Source organism: Hoplias malabaricus, chromosome 13 (assembly GCF_029633855.1).
Source record: "Hoplias malabaricus isolate fHopMal1 chromosome 13, fHopMal1.hap1, whole genome shotgun sequence".
NCBI classification, from domain to species: Eukaryota; Metazoa; Chordata; class Actinopteri; order Characiformes; family Erythrinidae; genus Hoplias; species Hoplias malabaricus.
The window spans coordinates 30,008,784-30,029,186 of NC_089812.1; the positions used below are offsets into that span (position 1 = coordinate 30,008,784).

At 41.2% G+C, this 20,403-nt stretch overlaps 1 protein-coding gene and 1 long non-coding RNA gene across 2 annotated transcripts; one reads left to right on the forward strand and one right to left on the reverse strand.

Annotated features, from left to right (window-relative positions):
• Positions 1-1,591: 1,591 nt before the first annotated feature.
• On the forward strand, positions 1,592-11,579 carry si:dkey-110g7.8 (GTPase IMAP family member 8). The gene is made up of 5 exons (XM_066642907.1): positions 1,592-1,723; positions 3,021-3,544; positions 7,533-7,710; positions 8,519-9,100; positions 10,600-11,579. The coding sequence occupies exons 1-5, from the start codon at positions 1,693-1,695 to the stop codon at positions 10,650-10,652; spliced, it is 1,368 nt and encodes a 455-aa protein (XP_066499004.1). The 5' UTR covers positions 1,592-1,692; the 3' UTR covers positions 10,653-11,579.
• Positions 11,580-14,233: 2,654 nt separating this feature from the next.
• LOC136665031 (uncharacterized) lies at positions 14,234-18,525 on the reverse strand. The gene is made up of 3 exons (XR_010795197.1): positions 18,317-18,525; positions 14,971-16,528; positions 14,234-14,806 (listed from the first exon to the last, which is right to left on the reverse strand). It is a non-coding gene; the product is annotated as an uncharacterized lncRNA (long non-coding RNA).
• Positions 18,526-20,403: the final 1,878 nt, after the last annotated feature.

The window sequence follows — 20,403 nt, forward strand, 5'->3', positions numbered from 1 at the left end:
CTTCTAAACCGCCTCCACCATTCAAACACAAGACCAATATTTCCTCTCATTTTACTCTGTTTCTGCTCATGGAGATTTTTAGATGGGGCAGGGGGGCTTTTTAGGTCCAGAAAAATATAACATTAACTCTGTTCACTTGGTCATTTCATGGCTGCAAACACAGCAGTGGGTTTGGACTGTAAATGATTGGACAGAGGGCGGGATCACAAGCAGGACCTCGGAGGGCGGGATCACAGGAGCTTCGCTCTGGACTGGGTAATTATCAAAGAGAATATACTGCTTCAGCAATGCTATGAGAGGCAGCAGTGTTTGAGCTTTGACTGTTTACTGAATCTATGATCACACACCCTGGACATTTCATGACTAAGTGCAGTAAATATCTTACAGATTGCTCCTTTAAGGGTTAATAAATTGCGCAGACAGCAGATTAATTACAGCCTGTATTGCAGAAGCACCCCTCTACTCCTGCTCATAAAATTGATTAGAAACAAAGATATAGCTTATGTGTTGTCAGAATGTAAATATTTCTATTAAATTTGGTTTAATTGAAACAACTGTAAATCAATAAATTTTTAATTTCCCATCGTAGCCTTCACATGAAAGAAACAGAAAGATAATTCATGAGTATCAATCTATGCATCCCTCAGACTTGATGATCTTTCTCATGAAATCTTGGCCTCAGTCCACTGTTTTTTTAAGTGCAGTGAAGTTTAGGTCAAGTCACTGAGAAGGATGTGGTTAGCACAGTACTTTCATGGAAATCTGGAAAATTGCTTTTGGATTTTGTATTGCTGGAAGATCTAACGACAACCCAATTTTAGCTCACTGTCAGCAGAGCCAGCAGTTACTCAAAAAGTCTGGAACCACACACAGACAGAGAGTCTGTAATACTGTGTATATTAACAAAGTTCCAGTGGCTTTTAGAAGCAAAGAGATCTGCAAAATGATACTTTCCTTCACAGCGAACAGATGCTTTTCTGTAAAAACCAAATTTCAGCTTCGCAAAACCCACTTATGACCAAAATGTTCTATTTTGGTCTCAGCTGATTATAGACAATGGCTCCATTCCTTGATCCACTGATGTTTAGAAACGTTCAGGTGCTTTAAATTGGGGTTAATTTGGGGTCAGCATCTACAGTTCACTTTTGTAACAAAGGATCAAACTGATGACTTACTAAAGTCAGAAATAATTTCTAATACCACACACACACACACACACACATATATACTACAGTATACATGGATCAAACAAGGAATTATGACCACCTCCTACTTTCAACACTCACGGTCTATTCCCTCTGGAGCAATTTGTAGCTCTACAATTACAGACTGTGGTCATCTCTCGCTCTTCAAATCAGGGAACTTGTGCTGTGAATAAAAGCCTTTCTCACGCTGTAAAATTTCATTTTAATAATGACTCATTACATTACTTGTTTCAGTCTGACACTTTTTTTGGGCTGTAGCATGTGATTTCCTACACATCCTGGACTCTGGAGAATTGTGGTGGGCGGGGAGATGCTGCTTTTGTCAGTCCTGCTGACAGGAAGAGCACAGCACACGAGAACAGAAAAGAAGCAGAGGAAGGGGGCAGACAGAGAGAGAGCAAGAGCCAGAGGGAAAGAGAGAAACAGAAACAACAGAAGGAGGATCAGGAGGAGGGGGAGTCAGAGAGAAACTGCAGTTCCACACAAGATGGCTACGGTTTCCTCCAGCTCGAACACTGGTAAATGGCTACATAATCAATTGCTTCACTGCAACCTGATTGTGTGTCTGCATGTCAAACTCTCTCTCTCTCTCTCTTTCAAACACACACACATACACACACAGCTGGTACTCACTATATTTACTTTCTCTACCTTTGATGATGATTTTCACATCATGCTTTGGTTTGTTTTGGGTCTATTTGGGCTCTATTTCAAGTACAAGGTCCTGTACACAGTCTCAACCTTGCATTATTAATATAACCCATGCAGACAGCACAGTTGTTGTGTAGCGTAAGAAAAACATTGAGTGTGTCCAGCAGACCCACTCTTACTGATGTAGAACTGTGTTTAACTTAACACTGATTATTCAGTAATAACTTTAGTTCTATTGTAACAATGGAGAAACCAATATGTAATCAACTGGGTCCACTTTAGTTTAAAGACTTCCCTCCAGTGATAATCAAGTTTCTTACCAATTTAACTTCTCCATGTGGTGTTTTTATAAGCTAAAAATAATCATACACAAATATGTGACTGTGCATTTTTTGGCTTTGATACTTTGATGTTCCAAATACAGTCTAAAATGAGTGGATTCCCATCAACTTGCAGGGCAGGGTTTTCCAGTTACAGACAAGAGGCTGTGGGGTAGTCAGTATAGAATTTAGGACTAATTCCATATTCATAGGTTTGTCCGTAATGACTACACCGCATTTTGAATTGTCATTCAGGGTATGGTCCAGGACTAAACTTAATCCCTGTCTGGAAAACCAATCCCTAAAGTTTTAGGTGTTATTCTATGGGAAAAGAAATAAACCAAATATTTTTGGCCAGGTTTATATTATAAAATTATTATTAGAGTTAAACATACCATTAACCATATTCTTTACATTACACAGAACAACATTTACATTAAATATCCATTCCTTTTTGAGACGTTAGTTATCTGTTCTCATGTCTTGTGCTTTGAAAATCAGAGCAAAATATGAAGAATGTTTTATTATTACCACAAAACAAAACTATTAATAATATTAATATTCCATCAGGTTTAAACGACTGGACGTTTTGAAGGTGCCCAACCTGCTCATGAACTACATAATCTCAACCTTTGTTTAAAGTAGCTTCTTGTAAAGGTTAAACAGGGCCTTTTCTGTAGTAATCCGACTTGAATACATGGCCTTCTACTCAGTAGTAATCCAAATGAATGCATTCAATTGGTGTATAGCCCTCCAAATAGCTGTTAATCAAATCCTCTAAAAGCCTCTCACGCAATTAAACCTGTGTTCTTCTGTCACCCTTGCCTTTATTTCTCACACTCAGGAGAGTCACCCTGTTGGCTGAATAGGCATGTCTTAATGCTGGGTTACCAAGGCTCTGGCAAGACCTCATCATGCATCACTATCAGTGGCCAAGAGGATGACTCTGCCAGGCAGCCTACAAAAGAAGCCTCTCTTTTCACAAAGATGCTTGACAGCAGCCAGCTTTTGCTGGTGGATACTCCAGGATGGGGCTTGGACAGTGGGGAAAGGCTAGATGGTCAGAGCCCCACATCTGCCCACGTCAGACATCTGTGCTATCCGGGTGTCCATGCCCTGCTGCTGGTTGTGCCCATTGGAGAATCCTTCACTGAACAGCAAAGACAGGGCATGCTGGAGCGGCTTGAAAGTGCCGGGATGCACATATGGAGATATTGCATGGTACTGTTTACTGGTGCAGACCGGCTATGGGGCAATGGTGTAGAAGAGTTTATTGCGGAAGGAGGAACTGCAATCCAGAGGCTTGTGGAGAAATGTGGAAACAGGTACCATGCACTGGATAACACCTGCCCTGAGAATAACACCCAGGTTAGTAGGTGTAAACATGGCAATATAATGATAGGTAATATTTAATTTGATCACATAGTCGATACTTTAATATTATTGTAGACTTGTGTAATTAAAAGTATGAACTCATACTTACAAATTTCTGCCTGTAACCATGTAACAATCATGAAGGTACATGAATAATGTCACGGATCACGAGGCGGACTGACAGAGGCGGACGCACTTGCTAAAACACAGGATTTTATTTAAACAAAATGTATAACAAAACAAAGACTGGCAACTACGGAAAAAACAAGACATATGAAATGAAACGAGGAAAACGACAAAGACAGACAAACCGAACTAAGGAACGTGACTAGGAAACAAAACGACATGACTTGACTATGAGAGGGGAAAGATACAACACGACATGACTCTGAACGAAGCAAAACAACAATACGAAGTGAAGTGAAATGAACAACAAACAGGACGTGAGACAAGAAGGCTTAAATGCTGACACAAACGAGACACACCTGGACAGATAACGAGGAGGACGGGTTAACACATGACACGGACTAGGAGGCGGAACAAAGGCGGAGACTCGAACATAAACAAACATAGCCATGTGCTCTCTCTTAGCACATGGGCGGAAAAACAGAGGTGACAAGACGAAGGCGTGACAGATGCCCCCCCCTGAACGCGCAACTCCCGGGGCGCATACACCTAAACCCCCCAGGAGCTGGCACAGGAGAGGGCACGGAAAACATGACAGACTAAGACAAGGAACCATGGGAGACAGGACTCAGGACAGGACGGGAACAGACACAGGAGCTGGGGACATGACAGGAGACCGAAAAAAGGGAAAAGGAGACAGGACTTGGGATTGGAATGAGGCTGGGTACTGGGACTGGACATGAGACAAGACAGAGGGTTGAAACAGTGGCTGGACAGGAGACAAGACAGGTGATTGAACACTGGATGGATACAGGGACTGAACATGTTTGGGGACAGGTGACTGGACATGATTAACAGGGGACTGGACCTGAGACGAGACAGAGGGTTGAAATGGGACCTGGACAGGAGACGGGACAGAGGGTTGAAACAAGGACTGGACTGGGGGCAAGACAGGTGATTGAACACTGGACGGACACGGGGACTGAACATGAGACAGGACAGGAGACGAAACAAGAGACTGGAGCAGACTGGACAGGACGGGAGTGGACACATGAGACTGGACAGGCGACTGGACAGGGTTTTTGACACTGGACGGGAACAGGGACTGGACAGGAGACGGGACAGGTGACTGAACGCGGGATGGATACGGTGACTTGACATGTGTGGGGACAGAGGACTGGACATGATTAACAGGGGACTGGACATGTTTGGGGACAGAAGACTGGACATTGGCAGGTGACAGGACAGGGGACTGGAATGGAGACAAAACTGGTGACTGATCATTGAGCGGATACGGGGACTGGACAGGATTAACAGGGGACTGGACAGGACTTGGTAGGGGAACAGGACGTTCAGGGGGACAGACACGAATACAGTAACAGGGACTGGGACAGAGACAAAGGCAGACAAGGGCACAGGGACAAGGACAGAGACAGGAACCAGGACAGGGACAGACAAGGGAACCAATATAACAGGTGGGCGCCCAGGACTGGCAAATGTTTGAGGGGAAGTCTGAGAAGCCAGCCTGGACACAGTTCTAGGGATCGGCCCCGAAGTCCTTGGGGCTGTCCCACGGGCACGATCAGGAGCGGCCGGAGCCACCGTCACGGGTGCCGGAATGTCCGTAGCCACAGTCACGGGGGCAGAAACGGCCGTAGCCACAGTCACGGGGGCAGAAACGGCCGTAGCCACAGTCACGGGGGCAGAAACGGCCGTAGCCACAGTCACGGAGGCAGGGGGACCTGCAGCGACGTCCACGGAGGCAGGGGGACCTGCAGCGACGTCCACGGAGGCAGGGGGACCTGCAGCGACGTCCACGGAGGCAGGGGGACCTGCGGCGACGTCCACGGAGGCAGGGGAACCTGCGACGACGTCCACGGAGGCAGGGGGACCTGCAGCGACGTCCACAGAGACAGGGGGGCCTGCGACGACGTCCACGGAGACAGGGGGGCCTGCGACGACGTCCACGGAGACAGGGGGACCTGCGACGACGTCCACGGAGACAGTGGGACCTGCGACGACGTCCACGGAGACAGGGGGACCTGCGACGACGTCCACGGAGGCAGAGGAATCTGCGACGTCGTCCACGGAGACAGGAGAAACTGCGACGACGTCCATGGAGGCAAAGGAATCTGCGACATCGTCCACGGAGGCAGGAGAAACTGCGACGACGTCTACGGAGGCAGAGGAATCTGCGACGTCGTCCACGGAGACATGAGAATCTGCGACGACGTCCACGGAGGCAGATGAATCTGCGACGTCATCCACGGAGACAGGAGAGGCGGGCGTCGTGCTCACGAAGACAGGAGAGGCGCGCGCCACGCTCACGAAGACAGGCGCGGCAGGAGGCACCGCGTTCACGAAGATAGGCGCGGCTGGAGACGCCGCGCTCATGAAGACAGGAGAGGCGGGCGCCGCGCTAACGGAGACTGGAGAGGCGGGCGCCACGCTAACGGAGACAGTAGCGGCCGTAGGCGCCGTGCTTACAGAGACAGGAGCTGAGACTTCTACCGAGGCAGGGGCACGTGCTGCTCGTCGAGCACGAGTTCTAGATTTAGCGGGTTTAGGGGCACTGATGGGCGCACTCTCGAGGGACTTCTTTGACCGTAGTTCCCCCGGAGATGCGCCCCTGTTAGCCTCAACTCCCATGTCCAGTGATTTGAGGCTAATGGCCCCTACCCATAACCCCCCCCAAAAAATTTCCCCGGACCTGAGGGGGTTATCCTCGGAAGCAGTGGTAACTGCAGAGACGTCCTCGGGAGCAGGGGTACCTGCAGAGGCGGACTCAATAGCTGGAGTTCCTGCGGAAACGTCCTTGAATGGGAGAATCTCTCTGTAAAGAGTTCAAAAAATGTCTCTACATCGATGTCTAGAGATCTCTCCTTGATTACGGCTTCAGCCCACCGTAACGCCTCTCCTCTAAGGAGAGATTTTATGAACATAACTTGGACTAACGCTGGAGGAGGAGGACAAGTTAAATATTCGAAATAATTTCGACATTGGAATATAAAACCTTTCCAATTTGGACCTCCTTCATATTCCGCCGGAACTCCCAGAAAAGACTGTAGAACGAGAGGTTGATCACCAACCCTTACAGCCAGTATATCCTCTGCTATCCTTACGTTCTTTCACTTGCTAAAACACAGGATTTTATTTAAACAAAATGTATAACAAAACAAAGACTGGCAACTACGGAAAAAACAAGACATATGAAATGAAACGAGGAAAACGACAAAGACAGACAAACCGAACTAAGGAACGTGACTAGGAAACAAAACGACATGACTTGACTATGAGAGGGGAAAGATACAACACGACATGACTCTGAACGAAGCAAAACAACAATACGAAGTGAAGTGAAATGAACGACAAACAGGACGTGAGACAAGAGGGCTTAAATGCTGACACAAACGAGACACACCTGGTGAGATAACAAGGAGGACGGGTTAACACATGACACGGACTAGGAGGCGGAACAAAGGCGGAGACTCGAACATAAACAAACATAGCCATGTGCTCTCTCTTAGCACATGGCCGGAAAAACGGAGGTGACAAGACGAAGGCGTGACAATTAATCATTTGTATTATCTCTATATTAATTTTATACAACAAATTACTGTTTAAAAACAGTTTTAAAAAGTCATGGATAAGCTAAAATAAACAAACAGTGCTCTCTGCTGCCTGCTCTCTGCTGACAGGTGTTACTGCACTCGTCAATATTCGCCATTTCTGTTACTTTCAGCAGACCCATGGCTTTTCAATAAATGCTTCATTTTTCGGCAAATCATATCATTGTCCAAATCATGAAAAACATTGTGATATAAATTTGATATACATAATATATCATCCCCCACAGATAAGTGAACTGCTGCAAAAGCTAGAAGAGATGGTACAGGAGAATGAGGGCTCATTCTTTGTGATAAATGACAGTATTCAGACTCCATGGTCTGAACACACACAAAGAAGAGAAGAGCATGACAGAATGATGGCAGATGATGCAGAAGTGTCACCAATATTTAGATCCCCGCCCAGAGGTAAGTTCTCTTCAGAATTTGGACTTGACCAATTTGTGCTGATTCACTTCTGAAGGGACAGTGTCCAATAATTTGGTGGTACCTTTGCCCAAAAAAGTTTTTTTATGATTAGAAATATTAGAAATGGGCAGCACGGTGGTCCAGCAGGTAGTGTCGCAGTCACACAGCTCCAGGGACCTGGAGGTTGTGGGTTCAAGTCCTGCTCCGGGTGACTGTCTGTGAGGAGTGTGGTGTGTTCTCTCTGTGTCCACGTGGGTTTCCTCCTGAATGACTGAATGAATATTAGAAATGGGAAGGAATAGAAGTAATAGATTAAAAAGTCTGTTAACCTTCAGGAAAGATGTGAAAATTCAATACCTAAGCCGTCTAAAACCATAAAACTGTGCAATTATTTGTCATTGCATAATGTACAAAATGTGTCTTTCTCATTTAACTCATCTGTAGCAGGGGCGGTGGACACACCCAGAGTGGTAGGTGTTTGGGCAGGGAGTTAAGTAACTTTCTTAAGGGCACCCCCTTGTCGTGGGAACTGAACCAGTGACCTTCTTAATCCCTCTAAAACCAAACTTCTTTTAATAAAGTCTACTCATGAATGAATTGATTTGTGCAGTGAAATTACCAACCTGTTATAGACACGAGCCCTCGGGTCTTCACTTCTTTCATTTAACACAAAAATAAATAATTTGTATTTCTTAGTTGTGTGAGAACTAGGATGATATGTTTCATGAACAAACTTTCTCTCTTTCTTCTTTGGTTGCTACTGCCATTTCCTGCTGAACTTTTTTTGGTGTTCCTCTCACGATCACAGAGTTACGGATGTTGTTAGTGGGCTGGCAAGGAGCTGGCAAGAGTTCAGCAGGAAACATAATCTTGGGTGGGCGTAAGTTTGAATCTGGACGAAGAACGGAATCGTCCCTCCGATGTCAGGCCCATGTGAGTGGCCGGCGGGTCACCATCGTGGACACACCTGGCTGGGACTGGTACTCGCTCCATCGCACACCTGCTCACATTAGAAAAGAAATAAGACGAGGGGCGGGGCTACTTCACCCGGGCCCACATGCCCTACTACTGGTCATCCCTGTCATCTCCACACTCACAGTTAGAAAGAGACAAGCTCTAGAGAACCACCTGGAGATGTTCGGCAAGGAGGTGTCACTTCACACCATGGTCCTGTTCTCCTGCGGTGATTGGCTTGGAGCGACACCAATCGAGGAGCAGATCCAAAGAAATGGGGGGCAGCTGCTGAGGCTGATGGCATATTGCCTGAACTACTATCATGTTCTAGACAGCACCAGTGCCACCAGAAGCGAAGACCAGGTCTCAGACCTTCTGCTAAAAGTGGAGGAAATGGTGGCGCAGAATGAAAGCAGACCATTTCTTCCTGTCAAGTGTAAGTGCTCATCTCCTTATTCTTTCCAGAAATATTTATTTAAAAGACAATATGATATTTAATAATTTAATAAACATTTAATAATGTACCTTTCACACATCCAATGTGTACAATCATTATGACTGTATCTATATAAAGTATCTCCACTGATTTAGAGTGAAGTTATTTCTAATGTTTTTTCCCAGACTCCTTTTGAAGTTAGGCCTTTAATATTTGTCTTTGTGAATAACGAACAAACAAAAGAACAATGTAAAAAAGGATGATTCACGAGTGTTTCCCAAATGGCTTTGTAATCCAAAACTGTCAATGAAATTTAATAATTTGAAAGAGTATCTCTCAATCCTCACTTCACCCACACAGAACCAGAACCATCTGTTTCATTCAGTTTTCTCTGTTATAACTGTATCATCATTAAAACACAGAAAATACCATTAAAAGGATGACGGACCATGTATATTGCAAAAATGTATGAATGGTCCATTTTTTAATGATGTAAAAATCCACATATTGATTAAGTGTGAGAAACTGTATACTGTTTTGAAACAGATGTTTTAAATGGTTTATTTCCAAAATGCCAGATTTTAAGAAACGTTTTTGTTTTAGTGAAACTGCAGATTAATTTATTTTAGCCTTTCAAAGTTTCAGTAAAAATATGGCTGAAACCAGAGTGACATATGCTGAGATTTGTGGGTTGTGCTGGCATGTGTAGATCAGAAACATAAGTGCTGAAAACATGAAAACAGAATGGGTCATCAGCTAAGGATATACACCAAAAGGCTTCCTGTGGGCAACATTCATTCATTGCTTGTAACCGCTTATCCAGTCCAGGGTCAAGGTGGGTCTAGAGCCCACCTGGAATCACTGGGCGCAAGGCAGGAACACGCCCTGGAGGTGACACTCCATACTTCACAGGGGTGACACCCACTCACACCTACTGACACTTTTGAGTCACCAATTCACCTACCAACATGTGTTTTTGGACTGTGGGAGGAAACCCTCGCGGACAAGGAGAGAACACACCAAACTCCTCACAGACAATCACCCAGAGCAGGACTTGACCCCACACCTCTAGGTCCCTGGAACTGTGTAACTGCAACACTACCTGCTGCGCCACCGTGCCGTGTGGGCAATGTAATCTTTGTTAACAAAGGGTTGAGTTAAGAAATGATATATGAGTTAGTTTAATTGTACTTTATTCATGAAAGGTTTGGGGAAGTATTTATTATTTACCATCTAATGTGGGAGTTAACAAACCACTTATAATCACAAAGCTTTTGGGAAAAACCTGTTCCTGTTTCATTCTTTAGGATAAAGGTTGGAAGATGATCCAAAATCAATGAGTTCATGCTTTTTTGTACATAAAAATGCACATATCTTAAGTGGGACTCTAGTGAGTCTTGAGCGAAAAAAAATTAAACAAGACAAGGTACAGCAAAGAAATGTAAAATATTAATGTAATACTTTTTTCATATGATTGGTGTTTTCTTTGTATTTTACAGTGAATGAAGAGCTGGACGATGAAGCTACATGTGGGAAATGCACTTTGCAGTGAGGGTTTTTGAATTTCCAAACTATATTATACATGTTGAGTGAAGATGATCAACCAAGCTGCAGTTTCATTTGAAATACGATATTTTACAGTAACACCATGGTTTTGCATGGCATATTTGAATTTATGCTCCCCATATTGTTGAATTTACTGCAGTCATGCTGAGGAGAAAAAATATAAAATTATGAACTGAATAACTGGGCCTATGAACTGTCTAGAAGACACTTGAATTGAGAGAAATGAACTAAAGTGCTCAAAAAGACTTTTATGAGTGAGTACTGATACCATTTTGCAATACCCTAATAACAACAAACCTAAAACAATATTTTCCTGGGTTGCATTTAAATACACAAATCTTATTTAGATGCATGTTTCTGGCATTTTTCAATTAAGATGTTCTTCGTTTCCACTGTGACTTACAGTGTACTCTGTTCTGTTGATTCAAGACTTTTAAAAAGCTGTTTTGCACACTTTGTTCCATCTAGAATATAATTGTACATCACTATAATCATGTAAAAGGCACCTCTAATCATCTAAAAGCACAGTAGAACATTTGCACTGTATCATACATGTGGGATATTTTATACGTTAGTATACTGAGTTCAGTTCTTAGCACTTTTGGTTCTAAAAATCTACTGCCCTCACATACAAAACATTAACCATCCCAAAGGGAAAAACATGCCTTTACAGCCATCACAAGCCCCTAAAGTGTAGTTTGTACTATTGCATACTTTGCACCTGATATTGTTAATGGAATAGAACAGGAATTGTAAAAGCTGGAGTATATGGCAGTATTGGGACAACCTTATGAAGCTGTTCAGTTACCTGTCAGTATGTAAGCTTAATAAATATTTTTGCTTGGACTTTTTTTCTTTTTTAATTATTATTTATAACATAAAAACAGTACTACAAACCCCATTTCCAAAAATGTTTGGACATTTTATAAAATGTAATAAAAACATAAATGTGTAATTTGTTCATTGTCTTGAATTAATATTTAACTGAGAAATGTACAAAGCAAAAATGTTCAATATCTTCACTGAACAACTTCATTTGTAAATAATAGCAAATTTTGAATTTGATGCCTCCAGCTTGTGAAAAGATTCTTAGAATCCTGAGAAATCTCACTTTTGGGCAAAGCCAGAAACCACTGTTAAATGTACATGAACATCAAGCCCTCAGATGGCATTGCAAGAGAAACGGTCATGCTATACTTACAAATACAGCTTCTTGAGCTCCGGAATTCTTAAGAAAATCAGTCAGTTTGTCGAGCCCATGTTTATTTTTTGTTTGTTTGTTTTTTTAAAAATGAAAAACAGATATTGAGCTTAATGGGACCAGACTGTTAGGTGCAAAATTTGGATATTGACATTGGATGCATCAGTCATTGCTTACAACATGAGTGACTTGGTATTTTGGTATACAGCTAAAGTCTGGTACCAAAAAAGTGCAAATTGACAAAATTTCCCAAATTATTAAAAACTGTAATTAAAAGGTAAGCAAACATAACACACCATTTAAATTTGTTTATATTTACAAAATAAAATCAATTTATCAATTAAAAACTATTTTTTAAGGATGAAATTAGAAATTATTGAAGTAGTTCCTGTTTTATATAGACAATCATGTACGAATGAGCCATAACATTCATACCACCTGCATGATTTAGCCCCCCCCACCCTTGTGTCACCAAAACACCTTTGGCCCAATAAGGCATGGACTCCATATAAACCCCTGAGGGTGTTCTGTTTAAACTGGCTCCAAGACTTCCAGCGAGTCCAGTATATTACATGGTGGCACAGATGCTCGGTTGGGTTGAGATACGGAGAATTTGGAGGCCAGGTTAACACATCCCTCAAACCATTCCTGAACAATTTCTGTAGTTTGTCAGGGTGCATTATCCTACTTAGTACACCCATTGCCATTAGGGAATAACTTAAAACAATCAGACCTGGTTTAACCTGGTAATAAGCACTGCATACTCTAGGAGTAACTTTGAAGCGAATGCCATTTTTTTAGAGATGTTCTAACCTAGGTTTCCAGCCATCACAACCTTGGCTTTGTCAGAATTGCTTAGATCCTTAAGCTTGCCCATTTCACCTCCCAACACATTAACTTAAAAACTGACAGACCACTTGCTGCCTAATTCATCATACTTCTTAACAGATGCCATTGTAAAAATGTGTTATTTACTTTATCTGTCAGTGGATTTTAATGTTGTGGCCAAACACAGTATGTCATATAATATCTGTCTCAAAGACAACATAAAAAACAGGCTGTTTAAGTGGACTTAAAGTGTAATCTATAAAGAAGGAATCACATGAAAATAGTAGAATGCTCAAGTGCAGCTGCACAAATTTAACCATGTCCAATTCCAAGAGTCCAGCACTAATCTATAAACCACTCTCTGGAGTGATGTAGCTCAGTTTAATACATTTGTGAGAAGTTTGAGTGTTATTTATGAACCAAACTGACAATATTTTCAGAATACTAAATATATAAGTTCTTTAATTTCAGAAAAAAAAAAACATTGGAGTAGGTACCCACAAAGTTTAGTCCAAAAATGGTATATTGGAATATGCAAAAATATGAAACACATAAATAATTATCTAAAAACGTTATATTGGAGGCATTATAGAATTTTTACTATTAGCCTTTGCTATGCAATGACATACAGTTCAGCAAATGTTGTGTCAGTGGGATCTGCATGAAACTACATGACTCCAGAAATTCCATTTTGTGAGTAATGGTGTTCTGGGAAAAGAGAATTGAATTACAAATCTGACCCCAACATCTACCACTTTGGAAAGATTCTTAAATACGGTTCCAGAGAACATTCACAAATTTAACAATTTACTAAAGCATGTTTACCACAGTTACCAAAACCAGAAGAGGCCAGAACTTTCCCCTGGATGAAGATCTTGGTTAGTTGCAATGACTCATGCAAACAAAGTGATAATTGGGAAGGAGTTGGCACCAAAATGATAAACAAGTGCAAAGCATCTGAAAATCATGTTTCTTAATTAGGTATCGATTTGTGTTACTTTCAGTTTAATGTGCGTTACAAAAAACGTCAGATATTGGTGCCATGAAAAACATTAAATATTAAGCATAAACACCATAGTAAACAACTATCCTTTGGGGAAGAGTATGAAAAATCTCCTCAGAAGTTTTAGGCATGACATGCCCTCAAAAATGTTTAGGTTGCCAGATATTCTACAAATCTATTGTGTTTAATCCTCACTTGCTCAAGTATACTACATCTCCAAAATGTGGCATAATAAGAGCAAAGACTTGCACTGGCATCAAAACCGGAAAGCTATAACACAAAATATCCTAAACGGCAAAGGAGTCATAACCCCGTAGCAGAAAAGGTGGCTTCCAGTAGTCAGAATCAGGTTCAGCTAGGAAGCAAGTCAAGTTCATGAATCACAAACATACTCCCCTATCAAAAAAATGAATAAATCCATCAATCAATCAATCAATCATACAAAAAACCCTTGTTGTGACAAAAAAATGACACTAATAATGTTAATCACACTCAAAATAAATTGAGACACATGACACAATATTCCAGAAACTGTTGATTATTGGAACGTTTGTATTTGGCATTTAACAAAAAAATTCACAAAGACATCCACACAAAAATAACAAAACATTTTAAAACAAACCATTAAATAGACTTCAATGTTCATTTCAATCAAATTTCCATTCAATTGTACATGATCTCTTGTTCATTCTGTAAGTGTAACATGTCTTGCCACTCTCCGCTCTCTTGCTTCATGGAGCTCCTGATACAGTATCTTTAGTGCTTGAGGTTTTTTCTACTAGCCCCTGATTCCTCTGATTTACCTCCACGTCTCCACAGGAGAAGTGTCTCCTTTGCTTCTTCTGCCTCTATACAGTACAGTATACAGTTGCTACTCCATCTTCTTTAGCTGGTTCTTCCACACATACGTCAGACAAGGGTCAGGAACATGAGAACACTGGAATGGCTACAGTGTAAATATTTTCCAAAATCATAGACCTTATGAGACTCCAGAGAGCGAATGAGCTCAAGATAAGTGGGAGGGTCCTTTGAATCAGAGGAGCCAATTAGTCGACTTGGTTCTAATGATTACATTCTGCCATTCTGGCAAAGCCTATGAAGGCATTCCCTGAAGAAATAGGAATACAAACAACAAAAAGCTTATTGCAGCGCATACACAGCATCCTTTGTATGTTGTTTAAAAGGATGTGATAATATCTAAGAGATCTAACATAGGAAGTTATAAATAATAACAAAAAAAAAACATTGCATGAATACACGGCTTAAACCCACCTTTGATGTCATCAGTGCAGTCTCTGAGGAGACCATCAACAATGGACCCCAAAGAAAGCCGTTTTTCAGCCAGACCAAAGCATGAACCCAAAGGGTATCAAAGTACAGTACCAGTCAAAAGTACACTTGCTGAAATCTAGGTAGGACTGTGATTTTTGGCAAATACAAGAAATAAAAAACTCATTACAACATACAAATCAATAAAGGTAACAAAAATGTTCAAATAACAGTTTCTGAAAAAGGCATTGTGTTAATAAGTGCTATAGTTTTAAGATCAGAATACCACATAAGTCAGGTCCTTATGCTGCATTCGTCCACATTTCTTTGTTTGCAAGAGAGTTATTGCTTAATGTTGAGGTGTGTTCCAGGTTGTCATAATGCTGAAGAGGTCTGCACCCAACACCAAGTCACAATGTCATAACTGCAGTATGTGATAATCATCCCATATTGTAAAAGATCAGGGACTAAGATTAAAGTTGCAACCAGCAAACTCACTGTAGACCATGGCACTGCAACCTGTAGGACTCGTCCCCTCCCATATTCACCTTACATATACAGCACCAGTCAAATGATTGGACACATTAGGCTTAGAAATATTTTCTAGTATTCCTTTGCTTCCTTAAACAGTCAGTCCAGTATGCAACTGGCACCTCCTATATTTCTCTTGGAAATACATGTCAAATTAAAGCAATATATTTTACTTAAAACAAAACGTATTCCCTTAATTGTGCCCAACGTTTGACTGGTAATGCATACTGTAGAACCAGATATTTCCTAAGACTTAGTGTTTCCACTCCTTGGCTTTTTAGCTTCTGTGTTGTTTTGGCCTAAAGACTTTCTTGTTTTTTGCCCCCTAGATAAGCCAGCTTCTCGCAGTCGTCTCTGAATTGTTGATATCGAGACTTCTGTTTTTCTGTTAGCATTCAGTTGTGCTTGTATTTGAGGGGCAGTTATACTGCCATTTTGTATACTCGTCAGCCGAATAAACTTGTTCTCTGACTCTGAGGTCACTTTTGGCCGGCCTGACCTGGCTCTATCCTCATGAGTGCCAGTTTCTTCAACTCGTTTGATGGTCTTAGACACAGCATTTACAGATACCTGCAGTGCTTTTGCTATTTTCCTTAAAGATTGACCTTCCTTTCTTAACTTAATTATAGACTCTCTTTTTTCTCTGCTTAACTGAGCGTGTTTTGCCATTTTCTCTGCCTTTACATTGAGAATTTTTAAATATGTGTTTTATGCTGCCTTTATTTACAGCAATGAACCATCACTTGTTAAAGTAAGTGCTTACAACTGGTACTAGATAAAGTAATCAAATTTAATTAAGGCATTTGGGCCAGTTTTCCTACATTTTGTCAAAGAAGATAGCTGATTTCAAAGTGACAATCTTTTTTTTTTCATGTCCATTTCTTTGAAAATTTACAATGCTTTGGTTTTTTTATGAAAAGCCTGGTTTCACTGAAGTGTACTGAAACTTTTGACTGGCACTGTATCTTGCAGAAGGAAGATGATAATATATGATGCAGTTGTAGCAAAGGTGAGGTTTGTCTCAAAGGACCTGTGGGAGAAAGAATACAAGTGAGGTTTTGTTTCTCATCACAAAATCTCTATTTGAACACCTTAGAATTTTCATTGATAACATTTTGTTATGTACTGTCTTTCATATGCACCTCATGGATAAATATTAGTCAAGTACATGGTATTAAAGAAATACACACACGCATGACAGCATAAATTTAAGCTCTACTGGCTTATCAATCTCTGCAACTAAACCACTTTGTTAAAAGAACAGTCTGTGCCAAAAACAATCAGCCAAAACGTATAAGGTGTCCAAGGTTCACCTCTCTAGTTTTGCACTGGAGCAAGATTTATGTTGTTAACATGTAAGAGGAGCACATAGCCATCAGTTAGCAATGTCCACATTACAGACATGCAACTGCATCACCACACCACTTACTCCACAGAAGTGGAAGATGGCCAATCTTTCAAAGTCATTCATACTGTCTTGATGAGTAAATGAATGCCATTGTGTGAGCACTGAGCAGTGCTGAACAGGGTGAAAGATAGCAAACAAGTGCACAGTGCAATAGATACAAAGTGCTCCTGTATTTGGATCCTGTCAGTGGATCTGCCACTGGGAAATGGCTTTTTCTCCATCATGGTCAGGACAGAGTCATAAACACGATCAACAATTATAACGTCATAACAATCATTTTATGAGTGCACACAGCTTAATTATAAACGTAGTCACTTTAAGGCTGAAACATATTTCACACAAGAATGCAAATGCAAACGTCTGTCCAACGGTCTTAAAACCACAGTCCTGCTGTACAAACTCAAGATGCACTCTTGCGTTACTGTGGCAGTTAAAACACAGTTCCCAAGGGGGCAATAGAGGACAAATAATAGCATCTGTAAACAGAAAAGGGTTAAACATGTTTACAGTAGAGGAGTGGGGTTTACCTGTTGCATAGATGATAAAAGAAAAGACTTGGTAGAAAGTGTTGTGTGTGGCCTCTGAATCGCTTTGGGAGGAATTTATATGAGTAACAAATTCTTCAAGTGACTCCACAGAGCTTGTCGACTAGACACAGTGGGCTAGGCCACTTGACTCTCTATGTAGTGCCCCTTGCAGCAATGGTATCATTACTTATATCTACCTATATATCATTTATATTCCTATATATACCCACTTTTTTAATATTACTTTCAATATTAACATTAGTCTTTGAAGCAGCTGCTTTTACATTTCACTGTACTTTTGCACAAGCAATAAATGCATGTGACAAAAATCTTGAATATATATCCATCTGGATTAGCATGTTATTAAAAATTCATGTATTTGTACAGACATAAAATTGCAAAGTTACAAAATGAGACAATTTTTTAAAGATTACAATAAACACGCTGGTTTAATTCATTTGACCATATTCAGTCTGATGCTGATATTTGTTTTAAAGCCAGCATGGCTGAGGTGATTGATATTGTGATATTATTGTGCATCCCATAATATGTTATAACTCAGATGGTTTTTTACATTAAACTATTATCTTCTACATTAAAAGGTATCGATAACTTAAAGTAAATCTCTCTCATTTACAGTGTAATAGGGACAATGTTTTAACCCTTCAGGGTTTACTTTATTTGTTAGCATAGCTTCGTAGCTCCAGTGCCGAACTGTATGTGTAAACATTGGACAGTAGACTTGACTTTACCCACTGTCTGTGGAGTATGAAGTTATAGGTGTACACTGGCAGACAGCTTCACCAAACTGTTCTTTTAAAATACAACACAACACGAAATTATACAAAAGAAAACTTAGTAAACCCTAATAAGCCATACTCACAGTAATATACAGTGAGAGTGGCTCACGCGCGAAGGCTTGCTGTATGCGGCCGTTATTAGTCACGTTTAAACGAGGCTCGCAGAGCGCGTGGAGGACGGAACAAAGCGCGTACATAACAAAATACACCGCTGCAGCTTAAGACCTCTGCCACGACCACCGCTGCTTCTTTATGAGCTGTGAGGAAGACTGAACTCCACCGGGCGATTTGCTGCCCCCCTCCTGTACGGAGGATTATCGAGTAGTCTGGAATAGTGTTAAAAAACATTCAGACTGTATTTCTCTTAACATTTCCGCACAACGAAGTGATTAAACATGAACAAAATATTTCAGAGCGTTCTTGTGTACAGTTATTTATTCAATAAAAATTGTTCTGAGCCAGCCATACTCCACTTCATTAGTTAACCCCCTAAAGATTCATTCATTCATTCATTATCTGTAACCCTTATCCAATTCAGGGTCACGGTGAGTCCAGAGCCTACCTGGAATTATTAGGCGCAAGGTGGGAACACACCCTGGAGGGGGCGCCAGTCCTTCACAGGGCAACACAGACACACACACTTTTGAGTCGCCAATCCACCTACCAACGTGTGTTTTTGTGGGAGGAAACCGGAGCACCCGGAGGTAACCCACGCGGACACGGGAAGAACACACCAACTCCTCAAAGACAGTCACCCGGAGCGGGAATTGAACCCACAACCTCCAGGCCCCTGGAGCTGTGTGACACTACCTGTTGCGCCACCGTGCCGCCACCCCCTCCTAAAGATCTTTAATCTGTTTGTACGTTATGTTAAAATAATTCCCGAATTCTTTAAAACTGTACAGTTATAACTCTATATTTGCCTTCATCTAGTAAAGGGGTCGGCAACCCGCGGCTCTTTGATCCCTCAAATAGTTACTGAGTATTTAATTAAAATGTTTTTTTTATTTTAGTGCGTTCATTTTCAAAATATAATTCTATGAAGATTATGGCGATCTTGTAACATCTAAAGTATTTTAATATTTAAAATATTTTGTCGTTCTTAATACACGTCACAACTTGCAATGTACGACACCCGCCAGTTTCTTGAACTTTTTGACCGCTGACTGCACGGTTCCAGTAAAAGGATGACGGCACGCAGAGAGAGGACAGCATTTTTGTTTGCTGCCAGTGGATAATTTAAGTTCGGCGTTTTTTTTTTTCATTACTACAAAGACTCAAATAGACATTGAGTATTTTACTTAACCGTCAACCCGACGTCTTTTTTTCAGAGTTAAAAATGTTTTGTTGCATGCAGAAATGTTATTTCATTTTCTCTGCAGTCGTTCATTGATTTCATAAATGTAACACAGTATAGTTTGTTTATACATAGCACAAGGCAAAAAACCCTGTTATATGCGGTGTTATTTCATTTAAAATTTCAAAAGGGTTTTGTTGCTCCCAGTGTTTTCTTTACTGTGTGAAATGGGTCCAAACGGCTCTTTGAGTGGTAAAGGTTGCCGACCCTTGATCTAGTACATATGGCTCACTTGCATCTTGAAAGGCCCAGTCAATTTGACAGGACCGGTTTCTTAGCTTTATGACACAAAAAACCCTGGGTTCCCAAACCTGCAAGTTTAGACTGCCTTTTAAGCTGTCACATAGCAAATACAGATCCGCCTAACATGACCACTTCATTTTCTCTACAGTCCATGCCTTGCTCAGTATACTTTGCTTGCTCCCTTTCACCCTGCTCTTCAATGGTCAGGACCTCCACAAAGCAGGTGGCTTGAGTGGTGGATCATTCTCAGTGCTGCAGTGACACTGACGTGGTGCATTCTTTACAATTCTAGAACTACAAAGTGCTCCTTTATAATCGGTGGAGCAGAGAGAATAGACCGAGTGTAGAAAGGAGGTGGTCATAATGTTATTATTGACTGGTCTATGCTCAGACATGGCACAGCATCCTTAGTCATGACAAATGTTCTAGCATGTAAACATTGACATCAATTTATTTTTCATCTAGATTAAAAAATCCTTAAAGGAAGGGTTCTTGGCTGCACAATATAATTATTTTTTGTTAAATCTGAAATGAGGAGGTAGTATTTTGCAAAGAGAAAACATGCAAATC